Raw genomic sequence first — 19,108 nt, forward strand, 5'->3', positions numbered from 1 at the left:
GGCTCCGTTGGTATAGACTTGGCAAAAATTCGGATGGCGTCCGGCCTCGGTATGGTAGACTTTCGCCGATTTCTTTTAGTCATAATGAAGAGTCCGGCGCGAGAATGTTTCTCATATCGACTTGTGGTGGACTCACTTTCGCGTTAGGATGGTGTGGATAACCTGCAGACAGGAGAGACGAGCACAAACCATATATCCTATACTGTCTGCCTCTTCAACGTCGACTCAGGCTCTGAGGCCCCTTGCCGGTTCATTCCCCCCGACTTCAGAAACCCACCATGGACGAAGAAACTTCAGCAGCAGACTCGCTGCTACACAGTGTCTTCCGCCGACAAGGCTATCAGTCTCAGAACATCAGCAATGGCGGGGTCGTCGACTACTGGGGTTACGCCGGCCGCGTCGTTCCTTGCACCAACGACGCGGGAACATGCGAATACTTCGAATCCGTCTACGGTGGTCATGAGCGCGGCATGCTCTACACCGGTATTATCTGGGCAACTCTCGGCGGCATTCTCTTCGTATGGGCTATCGGGCGGCACATTTGGGGACCCCCGACCGGCGCCGAAGCTGTGGTTATGTCCACCATCACCAAATCCGCGCCCGGCGAAGGGCGGAAGAAGCCCAACGCCGAATCACCTGGTGCGGGCGGTCTTCATCGCCTAAGGGCTGCGGCAACGGCTACTTGCCGTTACTACACCCTCCCGGAATCTATGCGCTTCGTCTTCGGTCGCACAACCCGACTGCAAGTTCTCATTCTGGCCATGTTGACCATATACCTCGCCATCTTCTCCTTCATTGGAATTTGGTACAAAGACTGGATGACACCGGTAAAAGGCTACGACAATCTCTACCAGAGACGGTCCTGGCTTGGCGCATGGTCTGACAGAGTTGGTACACTCGCATATGCGTTAACGCCGTTTTCCATCCTGCTCGCTTCGCGGGAATCCATTCTTTCCTTGCTCACCGGCGTGCCGTATCAGAGCTTCAACTTTCTTCATCGCTGGCTTGGCTGGATAATCGCGATCCAGGCTCTCGCGCATACGATCGGCTGGACAATCATTGAGAGTGTCTTTTACCAACCGCAGCCCCAGGTAGCCAACAAATGGATCAAACAGTTGTACATGATCTGGGGCTGCGTTGCTAGCATCATTCTATTTCTACTCGTCATCTTAGCTACTCCATGGGGTGTTCGCCTCACCGGCTACGAGTTCTTTCGCAAGAGTCATTATGTACTCGCGATGATCTACATTGGCGCATGTTGGGGTCACTGGCAGCCCCTGAAGGTGTTCAGTAAGTTTTACCTCTTCTCTTACATGTGTAGCTTCGACAACATGCTAACGCACCATACCCAGTGGTGCCCGGCCTGGCCATCTGGCTCGTTGATCGCGGCGCACGGCTTATGCGCTCGTTTCTCATTCACTATCAGTACCTTCCGGATGGCACCATGGGCTTCCAGACCGCCCCTGCCAAGATGGTGCTCATGCCTGACGCACAGTACGGCGACATCGTCCGCCTGGACTTCTCTCAGCCTCACGATGTCTGGAAGCCCGGTCAGCACTTCTACATCTGCTTCGCGAAATCCAGCGTCTGGCAATCCCACCCCTTCACCCCGCTGAATCTTCCTATTGAACGCAACGGCGTTGTCGAGCACGCTTATATCTTCCGCGCGAAGAAAGGAGAGACCCGCAAGGTTGCGCAGATGGCAGCCGCAGGAACGACTACTACACCTGTCATCCTCCAGGGACCCTATGGCGAAGACCATACCCTCCACCTCACACCCGATGCCAACGTCCTTTGCATTGCCGGCGGTACTGGTATTACCTACGTCCTCCCTACTCTCCACTGGCTTGTTCGCCAGCCTGCGAATCCCAACCGCAGAATCGCTCTCGTCTGGGCCGTCCGTCTCCGGCAAGATCTTGAATGGGTACACGCCGAACTCGATGCTCTGGCCGACGCAAAGGGCCACGGCATCAGCATCACCATTCACATAACACGCGAGGAGGGCGAAAGCCTCACCTCTGTGGTTAGCGAGAAGAATGTCATCGACCGCGCCCAGTCATCCTCAAGCCGGAGCAGTGGCAGCCGCGCAAATGGTCTTGCGAAGGCCTTGAAGATCCGCGCTAGTGGTAGCCACCCGAGGATGGCGGACGTTGTACCTGCTTTCCTGTCCGAGAACATTCAAGGCCGTACTGCAGTTTTTGCTAGCGGACCGGGAGCTATGATTTCCGATCTGAGGGGCGTTGTAGCAGCGGCAAACTCTGGAGAGCAGGTCTGGAAGGGTAATGAGATGGCTGATGTAGAGCTGATCTGCGATAATAGACTAGAGTGGTAAATTGTAAATAGCAAGAGGAAACCATGTTCATATCTGAAAGACGGCACCATAACCAGTTCCTTTCTGATGACTTCAGCACTTGCCAAGACAGCCACGCGGGCATGGCAGGTTATCTTTGCTTCCAGCCCACGAACTAAGATAGCCCCTCAGTCAGCTCTGCGTCTATCGCATCAGTGCTTCGCAGACTCTCATCCTGCATCTTATTTCAGTTCGAGCCGGTATTCGTTCGGTGACAAGTTCGATGAAGTTGTTCTTCGGGTCATACTGTGGATCGCCAGCTACGCCAACTTGAATCACCTCTTTTGTGACTTGAAACCGGACGTGCCGAAACGGGGAACGGTGAACTTCCTTCCTTAGCCTCAAAACAAGGGTCGTCCCGTGCTTTCGAGTTCAGCTACCTCTTGAATGTCGAATGAGTGACACTGAGTGGCGCTTCCATCACATTGCTGGATTCACGTCAAGAATTTGTTTACAGCCAGACGCGGTATGATGTAAATTGAAAGTTTTCAGTGTCGGCAATTCACTGAAGCTTCACCAACTGAAGACCAATCGTACTTCTACGGAAGCTTGATTTTGTTTGTTCCCTTCGGCCCCGAGTGAACACCTCTCGAGTCCTTACCACATGGGAAGCGTCCACACATTCTCCAAGAATTGGAGCAAGAGTGGCGTAACGCGTAAGAATTGCGAGACGCAGAAGATTGATAATCAGTTGTCTAAGGCACAGGTGCCCGTGACCTTGCAGTTGCTGCAGCGTGCCGTGGACCAGGATGCCAAATAGAGGGTTATCCAGCACCTCGGAGAAGACCATGTTGTCGAATATCTAAAGGACAACCCACATTGGAGAATCGTGTGTGTTGTTTATCAACCCATTTCTTCCCGCACCTTTTTGGATCTGTGATCGAGGAATCATGTGGTCAACCACAAGCTTTCTACGTCTAGGTGCCTGGAGAGGTGATTCCTGCGGAGAAATTGCCTGATCTCAAGGTCTTCTTCTTGAAGTGCGACGCCGACCATCCGCAGGATCCCGAAAATCCTTCAGTCTACTCCAATTACAGGGAGAAGTGGGAGGATACTCAGCACAAAGTTGGCGGAGCAAGACCCTAGCAATCCTAAACTTGAACCAGAGAGCCTCTTGGACGAGAGAGCCCTGTGGGTGAGAGTCTCTTGCACAAGATGTCCTCTTAGATGAGTCGCTGGCGGCGTCTCTTCGACTACAGATGCGATTTACTTTTTGGGATCGATATGAACTTTTGCTCTTCTCCCAATTGATCTCAAATCTCACTGCTCACTTACGAGAGTGACCAATTTTCGCACCAGTCTCCTTAGAGATAGCACCCTAAGAACATTCACCGGCTTTTTCAAATGCGCGGGTAGACTACACAGGCTACTTTGTGCCAGATATTGCACGCTCCTAGTTCTCGTCGCCAACCACACCCCCATCGCCCCTTCCCAGAACTTTCCTCGCTAACCCTAACATCCACGACCTAAGTGGGGTTGACATCGTCAGCTTCACATCCACCTTCGCCCGCCCGCCAGACATGAACAACAACAACTATCAATCCTCGATAGTCTAGTGGTGAGGATATCGGCTTGTCATTTCGGAGGATTCGCCGGGGTGCAGGGCGTGACGAGACGGTGGGAATAGCTTCATCACGCGAGAGATTGCACACACTTGGTTTAACGGGGCTTGTCATTACAAAGGCCGCCACAACAGTAATTGCAGCGATAGTTGACGGGCTACCAGGTAACAGTATCCGTCACTTGGCTAGCAGTAGCATACGTCCGAGCTCCACTTAGTCAGCTGCGATTCCTTGAGAATTCAGCCATTAAATCGCATAACACCGTGTTTGGGGGGGAGGGGGGGGGGGGGGGGGGGGGGGTAGGTCCGAGTTGGATTCCGCGTTTGAGGCCAATCTTTTCGAGATGGATGTTCAATTCCCCGTCGAGGAGTTCTTTTTGCTCCATATCGAGGCCAATCTTTTCGAGATGGATGTTCAATTCCCCGTCGAGGAGTTCTTTTTGCTCCATATCCATCTTGCTTGTCTTGACTCTTAGTCCGAATGTCGACCATTTAACCCAATTGTTGCCACTAAATTCTTTTATCTCATTTTGCCATCTTAAAACTCGAACGGTCAGCGATGGAGTTACGCATTGCCTACTTACATCCAGAGACCGCAGATAAACAACAAGCGACCCACCGTCCTCCCACTACACGCCGGTCAACCGCAACCGCATCCAGCACAGACAAGCTACAACCAAATCGACCGCCACAGACTCTCTTCCATCTGTCATCCGTGGCCTGGAAATCTCGATGATGATAGGCTGGAACCGCGAGACGGCCCAAACTAGAACTTGAACTTTCTGGCCGGCGCTCTAGCCGAAAGAAAACCCCGGAGCCGGAGGGCCCACATCACCAAGACCGGATCCGAGAACCGGCGGTCAGCTTCCATGTTACGGTGAACACGCAGGCCCGGGGAGCCAATGCCTCTTAGGTTAGAAGCCTCTACGCGAGTCAGGCAGTGGCATCGCTCGAACTTGGACCCAGCCAGAGAAGCCAGACGGAGCTCAAGAGAATCACGCTAGAAGGCCCAAGTCAGTCAAGACGTCCAGGGGACTCGAGTGCCGGGGACAAAACCTGATGAAAGCGAATTTAGTAACTGGCAGACCTGTTCACCAGCATCAGGGTAGCCAAGGCATGACGGAGGGTGGAGGTCTTTCGAAATTCCCCTGCCGTATGCTCTGAGTGGTGGACAGAATATCTAATCGACAGAATTTGGCGCGAGTAGCGACGCGGAATACGCAAATGCATCACAATACAAATCTCGATCGGGGTCATGTATGAAGTGTAAAGGTGCTGAGCACCTGATTCGGCTTTTAGCTCGTGCTATACACCCTAGGACGATCCAAGTCCTACCATCCATCCACGCAGTTCCGCGTTGGAGCGTCTACCCTACCGCCCACCAAGATCCAATGTATGTACAGAAGACAACGCCGCAGGGCATCCCAAGCCCTGGTCACCAAGATTGGAAAATCACATTTGCCCAGAAATCAAATTCCCCAACACCTTGCAGAAAAAATCACACTCGTAGAAACAGCCTCCTTGCGGAGGTACAACGCCTGTACCGTCTGCAACGGGAGCGACATCCCCGATCAGCCGCCCACGTGCCCTTTTGAATCCGCGGACGCTTGGGTCCGAAAACGTGGCCGTATATATACAGCAGTTTTGAAGCCCCGGTTGCACCACCGGGAGCGACTGGCTCGTTGGAGGCGTGGAATGCTGTCACCGCATAACACTGAGCCATGTGAAACGTATCCCCACCGACTGTCGAGCGACAAATGATGATAGATGATGAGATAAGACTGGCGAAAAGAAACGAGATAACCGAGAGACAAGATGTAACAAGTGGGTGGGCTGAGCAATGTTGCCAAGGGTGCTTCCACCCGGCCAACATTCCAGACAGCCGTAATTGATCATGATGTCATTGCGCGATCATCGGTCGTAATAAAAACTGTCTTTTTTTCGTGTTTTCTTTTTCTTGCTCGACCTAGCAGGCCGCGTGGTGGAGGGCGATGTTGGGTAGGTGCGCGTCATGCAGAATGGAACCCGATCAGCCCAATCACTGCCTGAAGGAAGCCCAACGCCCAGACCAGCCACCATGGGGGAAGAATGTGACACGAAACGAAAAAAAAAATGATGAAGAGAATCAAATCGGAGCGATTCAAGACTTCTTAGTAGACCGCATAACTGTCGAAGCCCTCGGCAAGCGGGTCTTGGTATGTAGTGGGTGTAACCGTGTTTGAGGACGAGATGGAGAAGGCCGTCTCGTGCGACATGCCATTCATCGGCGAGTTTGAGGTAAATGGCGAGAACGCAAATGCCTCAGAGGCAGATGAGAGCGGCATGTTGGAAACGGCCAGAAAAGAGGAGGCTTGGGTGTCAATGGCCAGCTCGGGCATCGGGTACGACGCCTGGAAGTTCATGTCGTAGGCCATGTTCTCGCCCATGTGGCCCAGGGAAAAGTCCATCATGGAGGGGTCAAGCTGCACAGCCTCTTCCTCGTCCTCCTCCTGGGCCTCAGCCTCAGCGGCATCGGCATCGTCGGCGGTGACAAAGACTTCCTCCATCCAGAGCTTGAGCTCGTTCATCGGAGGCCAATCACCACCGCCCTTGCCGCCGCGCTTCTCGTCGTCGTCGCCCCGCTTGTTCTTGCCACGGGGGGTCTTGGGCTTGAAGTGGGTGCGACGCAGGTGGGCAGCAGCATTGTAGTAGGCACCGTAATGCTTTCCAGCGACACATTGCTTGCACTTGGACAGCGGGTTGATTGCCTCCACGTTTGACTTGAGACCGGCTTTGGCCGGGTCGCGGCAGATGAACTTCTTGATGGTGCCCTCGTGCTTGGCGTTAATGTGCCTGCGCAACTCGTGGTCGCCGCGGAAGCCGTCGGGGTGGTCATTGCATTGGTCGCAGTAGACCTTGGGGTGCTTGGGACGGGTGTACGTGCCCTTGGTCACCGCAACCTTGCCCTCCTTCTTGGTAGCGGACTGGGACGGCTTGGTGGCATCGGCAGGCTTGGGCGCCAGCGCGGTGCGGGTAGCGTTCTGGATCTGCTGCTGGAACACATCCTTTGCGCGACGCTCCTGGGTTGACTTTGTAGAAGCGGTGCTGTTGGCGGAGATGGAGCGTTCCATCAGAGACGAGCCCTGAGACAAGAATTGTTCGTCCATGGGCGACTGCTGAGCGTACTGCTGCTGAGAGAGGCTAGCGCCGACGTAAGCGAGAAAGCTCTCGGACTTGACGTTCGGGGACGTGCCGAGGGGGGCAGAGGTGTAAAGATCCTGCGGCACGAAGTCGAGTTGCGACTGAGTCGAGTTGATACGAGCCATCTCAAATGCACCATTGAGGGACTGGCTCTCGAATTGGTGGTCGAAGGAGCTGTTTTCCCTCGTCAAAGGGGTAGTCTCCGGGGCGGATGTGCCGGAGCTCATCGACGGGCAGACCGAAGCAACCAAGCTGGCCTGAGAGTTGCGGCCATCGGCCGTCAAGAAAGCCTGCGGTTGTGGGGGGATCATGGCTGGCGAGGGGAGGCTCTCGTCTTGTGTTGCGAGGTAGTCGGCAATGTTCATGCCGACGCCGGGATCAGCGTAGGGCATGTTCTCCTCGACCCTCGGGAGATTTGACTGGCGACGATTCGAGGGCGTGCGCTGCAACGAGGGCTGGGTCGCTTGGAACAGGACATGAGGATCGTCTCTGGACTGGGTGAAGCGATCCATCATGGTGTTGGGGGTATTTGATGTCTGCAACGGAGCGATGGAGCCCTTTGCGACGAAGGGAATTGACTTTTCCGAGCGGTTGGAAGTGCTTCTCGCCATGCCCGTCATGGGGACTGCGCGAGGGAGCTGCTGCGACATGACCCTCGCACGCTTGACTGGTTGTGGTGAGTCCATGTCACTGCTGCGTTCCTGGAAGCATGTTAGTACGGATGGCATGAAAAGTATAGCATCGAGCGATAGTGGTGCTTTACCATCATTCTTGTGGCTGCGTGGGAGGAGTAGCCCATGTTGGACTTACTCCTCGGCATTGTTGATCTTCTGACTGCGGGCATGCCATTGTGGAATTGTGGTTGTTGTTGCTGGTGCTGCTGGGCGATGGCGGGTTCTACGTAGTAGTCACCTTGGGGCGGGAGCAGGTTCAGAGGATTTGTCTGAGGTGCTTGCACGGGGCCATTGTGGAGTAGGTTTTGGAGGCTTTCCAGCTCTTGCTGCTTCTGTAGCACCTGACGTTGAAGCTCTTGATAATTGAAATTTTGATTCATGTTGCAGTAGCGTCTATGGGGGGACGTCGGCGAGATGACGGAAGACGGCGGAGGATGACAGAGCTGGGGTGGGTATGCCGGGATTCGGAGTGAAGCGTGTCGGGCCTCACTGGAGCTTGGAGTAAGAAACGGTCCGAGTCAGGACTGTTGCTGGCGGTAGAGTAGTGGTGGAAGTGATGTGTGATACGAGAGATATTGCTGCAGCCTCGTTCTGTCGATGGCACATCCAAGGGCCCCCGAGTGACGATGGTGGAGGTAAGGCAGGGTGGGATATTGTCTTGGACAACAAACGGAATTGTGTTTGTCGGTTGTGTCGAAGCAATATCGTCGTGACTCTGGTTGGGGTCTCGAGGATTGTACTCTGGTGAGAGGGCGTGTTTGTTGGAGGCGATGGACAAGGGATCTGTGGCTTCGAATGGGAAGACGATCGCAAGAGGTCTGGGGAAGGCGAACTGGCGAGACCAGTGGTTTAAAGAAAAGGACAGGATGAGCCGCGCAAAGAGCGTCCAGTCACAGAAGTGAGGCTTTGGCGTTGTCTCCACCGCAGAGAGCTGGTAATGTCGGTGGAACAGGCAAGACAGTGGTGGACAGGGACACTGAATACGCTAGAGGGGTGCAGGGGTGGGAGGGGTGGGAAGAGGTGGTCGTCGTGATGGTGTGGTGTGTGGGAGAAGGTGTGGTGTGGGAGGGGGATGGGGATGGAGTAGAGGGGAGTGTGTTGCGATGATGATGATGATGTGGTGGTGTGCGGGAAATGGATGAGAGACAGCGACACGCTGCGAAGGAGGGTGTGATTGAGAGATGGGTGTGTGTGTGTGTGTGTGCGGTGTGCTGCTGTTGGGCAGCTGGCAGATGGCTGGCGAGGGTCAAGAAGGTGGTGGTGGTGATGAGCTGGCGGACGTGGAGCAGGCAGGCAGGCGCTGGTGGTGGTTCTGCTGTTCTTGCTGCTGCTTGTTCCAGTGGCAGGTGCTCTTTCCCTGCTGCAACGATGGAAGGTACTGATACTGATATCGCTGGGTGTTCTTGCTCCTGCTGGCTGCTGGGGGAAACAGCGATTGGAGGTGCTCTTTCCTGACCGGCAAAGGTGCGGTGAGAAGAATTTGGGGGGTGTGGGACCAGTGACGGCGCCTGGCAAGGACGAGGGAAGGAACTCTCAAGATGCAGTTGCAGTTGCAGTTGCAGCAGAGCAGACAGCAGCTGCCACCGCTGCGATAGAGTACGGCGTACCTACCTTGAGTCTTGGGTGCGCGAAGTGGGAATCCGGCAGTGGCGGGCACTGGACGCAACAGTGGCTGCTGCTGCAAAGGCAGGAGCGACACCGAACCGACTGCTGAATGGGTGGAAAAGAACGAATCGAAGCGAGGAAAGAAGGTTAAAGTGGATTCAGCCCGCCCGATGTGGCCCCGCTGCAGTCGCCGATGCCAATCAAATCACTCAGACAGGTCCTTCCCAAGCCAATCAGAAGCGCTTGATCGCTGAGATAAAAACAGAGATTGGGTATCCGTAGGCAGGCAGGAACGTACCTTTTCCGACATTGCAAGCACGCCGCACCACGTTCGCTGGACAAGTCCGCCGCTGGGATGGGCCCGCCAGTCTTCAGTCCACGCCAGCGTCACATATACGGCGTTTCTGGTTTCTAGTTGCCGCCCAGGCCAACTCCAGTCCACTCACAACGCATGGCTTCAGTCTCCTCTCATTCTCTCCCTCTTGCTAGGTATCTCGATTTCGGCTTCGGTGACGGCTACGACTGCGTTGTATTTTTGGGCCACTGCATTGTCTGCTACTGGTCGGACGCAATGGTCACTGACCCAATGGCCAAACAGGGGGTGGGTACGTCCTGAAGCTCCAATCACTGCAAAGTTGGAACCTGAAGTGGTGTGTGAGGTGAGGTGGGTGGGCAATGCTCAGTGGGCACCGAACACGTCGTCTAGCGCGTGCCAGACAAGGGTGGCGGTCCTAACGAGTCCTAGGTTTCTCAAGTTCACTTCCCTACGGATACCATGGCCAACCTCCATTGCCCGGCTGCTGCTGCTGCTGGCTGGTCATGCTGCTGCCGCCGTTCACCTGTTGGCGTCGTGGTGGTGGTGGTGCTCTGCCGAGAGAGCTGTCTCCCCTCCTCCCATGGCACTCGGACTCTCTTCAACACTCGTCAGATATTGGCATCTCAGGCACCTTGCTCTTAGTCGACATTAGCTGGGCTGTCACTGTCACTCTGCCGGGCTCTAGCCTGGCCTTTCTTGCCCAAGCCATGCCAAACGCAGACAGGTGCTTCCCAAGATGATTTCCCTCTTGGGCGTCTTGGGCTGATCACCTAGCAAAATATCCTGACCTCATCTCAGCTCCCCGCCAAAGACGACAGCAAACACGAACCAGGGCCAAAATGACTGACAGACGGAACGGACTCCTCGGGAACGCCTGCTGCCCATCATCTCCCAGGGACCCAAGCAGACCCAGCCCAGGCCCAGGCCAATGTCCAATGTCAATCCAACGAACACTCTCTCACTTGTTTCCAAGTCCCCCACATGGGCACCGCAAAAGAAGCCGTCCAAATAATGGGCCGACATCGTGATCGACCCGAACTTTCACACGCGGGCCCACACGCCCAGCGGATCCCCCTGCCGAACAACACTTCCACGGCACTCCTCGCAGCACCTGGCTCTTCGTATGCACAGCGTCAACAAGTCAAGGTCCAGAGGCAGATCGCGATGCGATTGATGAGATGCCCCGTCCGTCCCCTCATCGCCATCCACCACCTTCGTTTTCTTCCCATCTTTGGGGGGAACTCACCGGTGTTTGGACACATCTGAATGACTCTGCCACTCAATGCTGCCTCGCCAAGAGATTGCGCGTGCGTTGCTCGAACTTGTCCCAAGACGGTGTCCATCGCGCAATTGTGCGCAATGCACAATCCAGCATGTCAGTGCTCTCTAGCACATTTCACCGCACGTCTGTGTGTCCTCTTTGACCTTTGGGACAGGACGGCGGCATCAACGCATAATACACAGCCCGAACAGCAGCAACAACAACAGACCAGACCACCACGATCAAACCAAACCACACCGGCCAAACCGTCATCGTTATCATCACCAGATGCACTAAAATAAAAGAGGGGTGCGGTAGGGCCGTTGCCCAACATGACTCGTCCTGACACCGTCGACCGTTAGGTTTGCGGTTACGCGCTACTGACAGCACCAGCCGAAAGCAAAGAGCTGGAGGGAAAGACACCTTGAACCCAAAAAAACGTTGTTCCTGGCTGCTCCCGCCCGCTCAGCCGGGCTCACTAACACTCAGCCACCACATGGACGCCGCCGTCGAGATATCGTCAACGACGGCTCCGACTCTTCCAACATGGCAACTCTATTTCGTCCCGACTTCTGTAACCCGGCATCCCCTCTTTCAACATCACGCCGCGCAACGCTCCTCGTCCTTAATTACTTCTTTTAATGACCGCACACACCACTACAACTACAACCACTGCAAGAAAGAAAAAAAACACCATAGCTTCGAGTTCATGCGGAGCTTCCCTAGCTTCTTCCTAGTAGCCCACGAGCTCTCATCATCAAAAATCAGTCGATAAAAGGAGGTCAAAGAGCCGTTCCAATTGGCTTTTTCGGCAATAGCAAGCTGCACACCCTTCAGACATCTCATCGGGACCATGGATGATGGGTTGAGTTTGTAATTGCTCAGATGAGTGCGACAATTACTCCGTCGTGACGATGTTCTTTCTCTACATTCCCTGTATTCGTGTACGATAGCATCGGAAAATCCCCCGAAATGTCGAGAAAACGAAGGGACCGTGCTAGATTGGTTCAAACATTCAAGCAAACGGCGCACACACCACCAGCTGGTGAGCTGCAGAGAAAAACAAAGTCACGCACAAGTCCGACGAGTCACAATAATCCCAAAACAATTTGTTACCATGAATTCCAGAAATAATCCCCGACACGAATTGCGTAAGGGGTCCAAGGGACTGTGTGTGGCCTGCCGTGCCGCTCTCGCGACCTGACCAACATCCGGGATAGCCAATCTGACTGATCTTCAAGTCTGGGCCGGGGACGGGGAAATCGGAAAGGGAGCCCGTCGCACGCAGAACACGCGGGATGCACAGAGACAGCCCAAAACTAAACATTGGCAGCGAGTCGCGGGAGGAAAAAGCAATGTCTCACAGAGATGACGGCAGCGAGTCGCCAGGATGAGATGGGCAGCACCAGACCAGTTGGGTTGGGGGTTTTGCGGCGGTGCTGCGCCCAGGAAATAAGAAACAATAAACCTCACAAGCTCAGAGACCATTCCGTCATAATGGTCGATATCAGGAACATCTGGGCAGCGATCCCCATCCCAAGGCCCAGTTCATTAACTCAATTCTGTCAGCCAAATCACGCAGAAAGACAGGCCGCCTTGGCAGCCCGAAATATGCAGCCTCCCATGCCGTCGGCACGCCTCTTCGTCCTGCAGCACGGACACTTTGGCGATTCTGTCTGCGTCTGTGTCTGTGTCTCTGGGCTGCCATCCCACGCGGCCAGCATCTTGCGACAGCGATACCTCAGATATCCATTTCCATTACATGATGTTCAGGCACGACGGTCTGTTCGCAAACACCCCTCGCCAGGGAGCGCCGTATCTGTGTGTCTCTTGAGACCACCACCACGCCAACGACCCATCAGGACGGCACACCAACACCGCGCGTGGCTTCCTGATGCTTTACCAAGACGGGCAATGATGGGCTAGCTGACCGCGCATGTACTCTGTTCTGTATCACCTCAGCGTGGGCATTCGATTCGGCAAAAAAAAGACCTCACTTGTGCAGAGGAATCGCGAGAGAAGGGAAGAGAAAAAACGCCTAACAAGCCATGCGGCGCACCTGGCGTCCGGCGGCCGGCGTCCGGATCTATGATTGACGCGATGCATGCGCCAGGAAACCACACAACACCATGCCCCCATCACCACTACCGCCATTCGACCCCAGCTAGCAGCATCTCCTGCCTGCTGCATCTCATTCCCACCCCAAAGATCCATCATCCCATTGGCAACACATCCTCCAATCCCTTGGGTTAGCCTCGTTTTGTCGTGCTGGGCTGCGGGACGGACTGGGACTGAATCACAGTGATCCAGTCGCAGTCGCAGTCGCAGTCACAGCCTACAGGCCCGGCAGGATCCCCCACATCTACAATTCCATCCATCGCCATCAGCGCATCTGCGCGCCGGCCGCCAGCTGCTGCATGCCAATCCCACCTGGCGTGCTGTCCAGTCATCATCTTCCTTGGAGGGAAGCAGGCTAGGTATCCCATGTTTTCCCGCAAAGCTTCCCCCAACTTTTATTTCGCAACTTCCAACTCCACTATTAACCCTCCCTGGCCCTCGCCCAATCACGTTCCTTCTGCAGCTCCAAAAGGGGAATGGCTTCGCAGGGCGAACCTCGATTGGCCACGGCTCGCTCCCGCAAAAAGTGAGGCTGCCGCCCCGCTCCCGCCGAACGATTGGCTCCCCGCCGCTCCAACGCAGAAGTGGCCGTCGGGGATCACGCCTGCTGCGGCGCAGCTGGCCTGCGCGGTCCCGTCTCGTCTCGTTTCGGTTCGTCCTCGTGGTATCTTGGTACCGTCCATCATCTCCATCATCTATCTGTTTCCAGCGTATCTCTATCTCTCTGTGACTACTCTGTCACCTCCCTGGTCACATCAACGCCTCCAAGGAACGAGAACTATGCGCTTTGTAAATGCGTATCCATTTCTCTGCCAACTTCTTGGAATTTGGGACTTCCCAAACCACACTAAGGCTTGTTTTCTTCACCTCAAGTGACCTCCAACACCGACTCGCGCAAGGAGGGTCCCATCAGACGGTCAGCACTTTCTCTCTCTTCCCTTTACCAAGAAGCCAGGTGGTGTGTTTGTACGTACACTATCCCGTACCAAAGAACAGGATGATCGACCCGGGCGAGGGAATCAAGCCGCAGTGTTGAAGGGATCATCCCTCACATCTTACAGACCGCCGGAGGACCTTCTATCAAGTACAACGAGATTGGTCACCATCCAACCAACCGCCAAAAAAGGACCCCATTCCATCCCACCACACAAGAGGAAAATCCATGCATCGCTTGCGACAACCTCCCGTCATCAGACGGGTGCCAGCATGTTTGGGCGTCGTCTATCCTTTCTCGTCTGCCGTTGCCGTTGCCGTATCCCCCAACCCACCTACCTCCATTGTAAACGCACCTCGAAAAGTGTCTTTTTTGTCGTGCTCACCTTTCCCAGTCAGATTCGTGAGAACCAAAAAAACAACATGCCCATCAATTGCAGATCATCTCCAACTACAATCCCACCAAAGCAAACCTAAACCTTTTTTCACCTCCTCCCCTCAAGACGGCCCCTCCGAAGAAACTCCTCCTCTTCACCGAATTCGTGCACGCACCGTAGCATTCCCACGCACGACTCGCGCAACCAAGCGGCTCTGCTCGCTGCGAAATCACAGAGTCGCAATATGTCATCAATCCCACCTACACAGACCGCAGTTACATTTGGCAACGCTGTCTAGTGCAATCATTACCACCCCAGAATATCGATTTTCTGCCGGTCTAGACCTTTTGATCGTCCTCTGCTTTTTTTTGCCCATCGACCGTGCTTCCCCCAGGTCGTTCCCACTTCAATAAGCCGCAAGATTGGCAAGAATAATGCCACCGTCGCCGTGACTGTCACCATGCCACTTGGAAAAAACACAGTGACGATCAAATTCCTGTGTTCTACGCGACCGCAACCCCGCGGCTCTTACCGCCCACCACACCCCTCCCTCTCTTCCCCCGAAAAAAGATGCCGTCAATCAAGGAACTCCCCTGACCGCCCGCGGCACGTAAAAGCCAGATGGACGTGGGCCGCAATGCAACACCAACGGAACTCAATCCGAAAAATCGAACCTCACCTCACCTCACCGCACCGCACCGCGCCTTTAGTTGGAGTGCAAGCACACCTATTTATCGCTCATCTCATCTTTGCGCCAAGACATAAAACGCCCGGCGAGCCTTTTTCTTCTTTCCATCTTGGTTCAACAGGTGCACGATCCCATCTTTTTATCTCCGTAAAGCATATCACCCTAAAAATAACCTTTTCCCCCCTCCGCTCCAGTCTGATATGCATAATTGTAAAGAGAGAGAATGGTTTGGGTGCGTGTCTGATCTCCAATCGGGAGACAGGCAAAGATCAAGAAAAATCGAAAAACACCAGACGGGGAGGTGGGCTGCTCGGCTACAGATCCAGACGGGCCAAACGGCTACTGGGTATCTAGCATCGCCTATCTTTACTTTCTCGTGACTTTGCCGGCCGGTGACATGCCACTCTCTTGCTCTCCATCTCATCCCATCCCATCATATCGGTAGCGTCCCCCAAAAACCCAAAACAAGATGCCGTCTACGGTAGAAAAGTGGACGACGACACGCGGACGATGGGCAGATGAGCCTCCAACCTATCCAGATCATGACGCCTTTGAAAGGGAGATGTTGCTACGCTATGATCCTCCTCCCCCCTCTTTTCTCCAACAACATCACCATAAATTACACCCCCTCTGCAGAGACCCTCAGATCGCGTTTTCGCATGTCATGTCATCCCAATCCAGCGGCGCCGCATGAATTAAACGGCGCTGCCGTCCCGCTGCGAGGGCGTTTTGGGTTTTTGTTGCCCGGGGAGAAAGATCATGCCCTGCCTTTTTTACACCGATTCTTGAGTTGTTTCCCCTCCTTTTGGTCATAGAATGTGATTTTTGGAGTGTGTGTGGTGCAAGACACGCGGACGGCTTGCGAATGAAGACGGCCTGAGAGTTGAAGTCGTGGTGGGTGGGTGGTGGTCTACAGGCCCCGCTCCGAGCCGCATCTGCAGGGTGCATGCTGCAGCGGCGCAGCGCCGGAGGCCGAGTCTCTTCCCATTCGGTTCTTGGTGTGTTGTGTTGTGGTTATGAGAGGGTATGATTTCTTGGACGCACATTTGTGCGTGTTTGACTATCTGGCCATTCGTGATTTGAGAGAGTGTTGTTTTGTTTGTGGCTGCTGGCTGCGAGCTGCGGGTTGCACACTACACACCACCTTCAGATAGCACGGCACGAGGTAGGCAACTCATGCAGGACTTCGCGAGCGGGAGGCAGGTTTGCCTACTGCTGGGTTGCCCCGTCTGATGAGGCGTCCGAGGCAGGCTGCGGTCAGCATTTTGGGACGAGGGGCCAATGGGATGGCGGGCTTGGCTTTTTGGGGGCGCGCAGATGCGCTCTTTGGAGATGCGGGATTGTGCAGCGGGGTAGCTAGGTATGGTTGGTGTTGGGCGACGGGTGGAAGGATGGGTGTGGCTTGCTGAGAGGGAGGATGGGTGTCTTGCTGTAGAGTGCAGAGCCTCAGCGTGAGCTTGAGGGTTTTGTTTGCCATGGGTCGCATTTGTTTGCTTCGAGAGAAAAGCGAAAGAAAAGGGCCACAAATGTTAAGCCCCCTCAGTAAAAGAACGCAGAACAAACCACCAGCCAGGCCCGTCTCACATGTACAAGGGCTTTTTTCACTGCATGTTTAACCCACCCTGAGGCAACGTAATAATGGAGACTTCGCAAGAACATCTTTGGTGTTATATTCATATCTGGGGAGATGACTTGTCATTTTGTGAAGCTCCGTCAGCAAGAGTTTCAGGCGATGCTCACAGGTCAGGAGACTGGTGCTCTTGGCTCGTCGGAAAACCACTTAAACTTGAGTGCGCAGTTGTGCACTTCTAGACAACGGTCTATGGCATGAAAGCATGGGTTGGTTGGGCTTGAGGTGTCAAGACGTGTTTTGAGCTGGGAAGGTGTGTGCTCGTGGTGGTGACGACGGAGCTCTAAGCGGAGGGTAGGCAGAGGCATAAGTCTTCGTAGTTCGCAATACTTCCGAGGCAAGCATTCGATGGACTATTCAATGAGGTTCCGATAGCTGCACGGATCCATCCTATAAGACTCCCATAATATACCAGGTAACAGTTCTATGTATGCTCAACGCACAGTGAGTCGTTCTGGGCAACGGGATAGGGTAATCTGTTGTCTCACGTTTCGGAGACCATTGAACAGCCACATGAGAGACACCTTCTTTAGGCTTATCACGTAATCACAATCTAATTGCCAACACATGTACCACCGTTCGTTTGCTAGCTTCAATGCTCTCAGATTCAACCGATGGTGGGGATGATTTAATATCGACCAATCATGATGAAATTTCGGCGTGAACTCTTTGGCGACATGGCGGTTTCCGATGGGTTACCATTCTGCGCAGTGGCATCAGATGATAAGACCAACTCTTTGTTAGTTCCATTCCATACACTAGTATGTGACCCAAATGCATGGGATACCATAGCACTCCTGAGGTTTCATACCTCTTGTACCATTCAAGCCGCAACCCTTTGGCCTGGTGTCATTATCCGCGGCGCAAAAAAAGGCGGGGTTGACTCGGCTTGGCTAGGGGACCTCGCGCGGACAAATCGGTGTCCATTTTCATGCTCGCTACGTGTGGCTTGCACCGACTTACCGAGGACTTTTGGACTGTCATTGGCCGGCGAGGGGAACGGCAGCACGCACATCCCCGGATGCGGGCAGATTGGGTGCTGACTGGTTTGTTGTCCAATCTGATAAATTGGAGGCGTCTGCTCGAGTAAGGTCTGACGTGAATATTCCCATTTAGAACAAACGGTTCGCGAACTTCGGACTTGTTGTCGTCTGGCGTCGTTGTCTGTACCCTCAGTGTTTCTATCGAAGTCCAACACAGCTCACTCGCGCAAACATATCTTCAATTTACCTCAACCACTTAACCCAACGCAACAATGGCACCGCATAATTCTACTGAAGGCAGTGGGGCTATTGTTCAACATGTTTCAAAATGGCTGGCAACCTGCGACGATCAGCACACATGTGTTCGCCGAAGGACCAGTTAGTCTTCCCATCGTTTACCTTACAGTCGTCTCAGAAAGCAATTTCCTCCTTTCATACTATGATGTCGCAGTAGAAGTAACCTGTTAGTATCACACAGATAAGAATCCTTTTCGCCGAGGCCGTCGTGAGCTTATGAGGTGGGCAAGAACTGTCCTGAGGATGAAGTTCTATGTCAACACTCCTTCGCTAGCCTGGAAGGATCAAGCGCCTCTGAAAGAACATAAACCGAAGAAAACGCCCACATGGCTTGTCGACATAGAAGGAGGTTGCATTGTTCCGGGAAGTAGCGGACATCGTTATGTTGCTCTCAGCTATACTTGGAGGGAACATAAATCTTGGCCCTCGGAAATGGACCGGGTGTCTGCTCGCGATGCAGTGCCACAGACTTGTGTGGTCTTTCAGCTACTTCAATCGAACTTGTCATCTCTGACACAGTCTGGAGCGTTACTTCATTTAACTGAAGGCCTCCTCCCTAAGGTCATTCTCGACGCGTTTCAATTGACAAAGCTGCTTGGTCTAAGATATTTGTGGGTGGACCGACTTTGCATCATTCAGGACCAAGATGAGACGGAAATGATGGAGGAGGTCATGAGCATGGACCAAGTATATTCTGGTGCATACGTTACTGTAGTTGCGGCAGCAACTCATGGACTTTTTAGCACGACCACGGCAACCCTGGACAAACCCGAGTACCGACGCAACATGAGTGCTCCAGAATGCGGCGGGCTAAAGCTTTTGCAAGTCGATGTCCAGCAGCCCAATTATGAAGAAGTTTTGAGTCATCATTACGAAGCGATCTCCGAGTCAGCCTGGGCAAAAAGGGGATGGACTTACCAGGAGTCAATTCTCAGCAGGCGAGTCATATTCTTTCACGATGTGATGCTATTTTGGCAATGCGAGTGCGCAGTTTGGGACATGGAGCATCTTGTACCCGACAAGGACAATAGAGAAGCAACTCTAATCTTGTCCAAGTTGACTTTTACGAAGCGATTTTCCGCACCGTCAAAACCTGACTTCGGCCTCTATATAGACTTGATCTGTCCTTACAACG

At 53.9% G+C, this 19,108-nt stretch overlaps 2 protein-coding genes across 2 annotated transcripts; one reads left to right on the plus strand and one right to left on the minus strand.

Moving 5' to 3' along the window:
• Positions 1 to 278: 278 nt before the first annotated feature.
• FRE2-2 (Ferric/cupric reductase transmembrane component 2) lies at positions 279 to 2,332 on the plus strand (the record flags this gene model as incomplete). Its single annotated transcript, XM_036634302.1, has 2 exons — positions 279 to 1,290; positions 1,353 to 2,332. The coding sequence occupies 2 exons, from the start codon at positions 279 to 281 to the stop codon at positions 2,330 to 2,332; spliced, it is 1,992 nt and encodes a 663-aa protein (XP_036499954.1).
• A 3,729-nt stretch (positions 2,333 to 6,061) lies between these two features.
• Positions 6,062 to 8,145, minus strand: CGCS363_v002454 (uncharacterized protein; the record flags this gene model as incomplete). Its single annotated transcript, XM_036634303.1, has 2 exons — positions 6,062 to 7,792; positions 7,855 to 8,145. The coding sequence occupies 2 exons, from the start codon at positions 8,143 to 8,145 to the stop codon at positions 6,062 to 6,064; spliced, it is 2,022 nt and encodes a 673-aa protein (XP_036499953.1).
• Between the last annotated feature and the right edge of the window lie 10,963 nt (positions 8,146 to 19,108).

This window comes from Colletotrichum siamense (assembly GCF_013390195.1).
Source record: "Colletotrichum siamense strain Cg363 chromosome Unknown KSG_Cg363_contig02, whole genome shotgun sequence".
NCBI lineage: Eukaryota > Fungi > Ascomycota > Sordariomycetes > Glomerellales > Glomerellaceae > Colletotrichum > Colletotrichum siamense.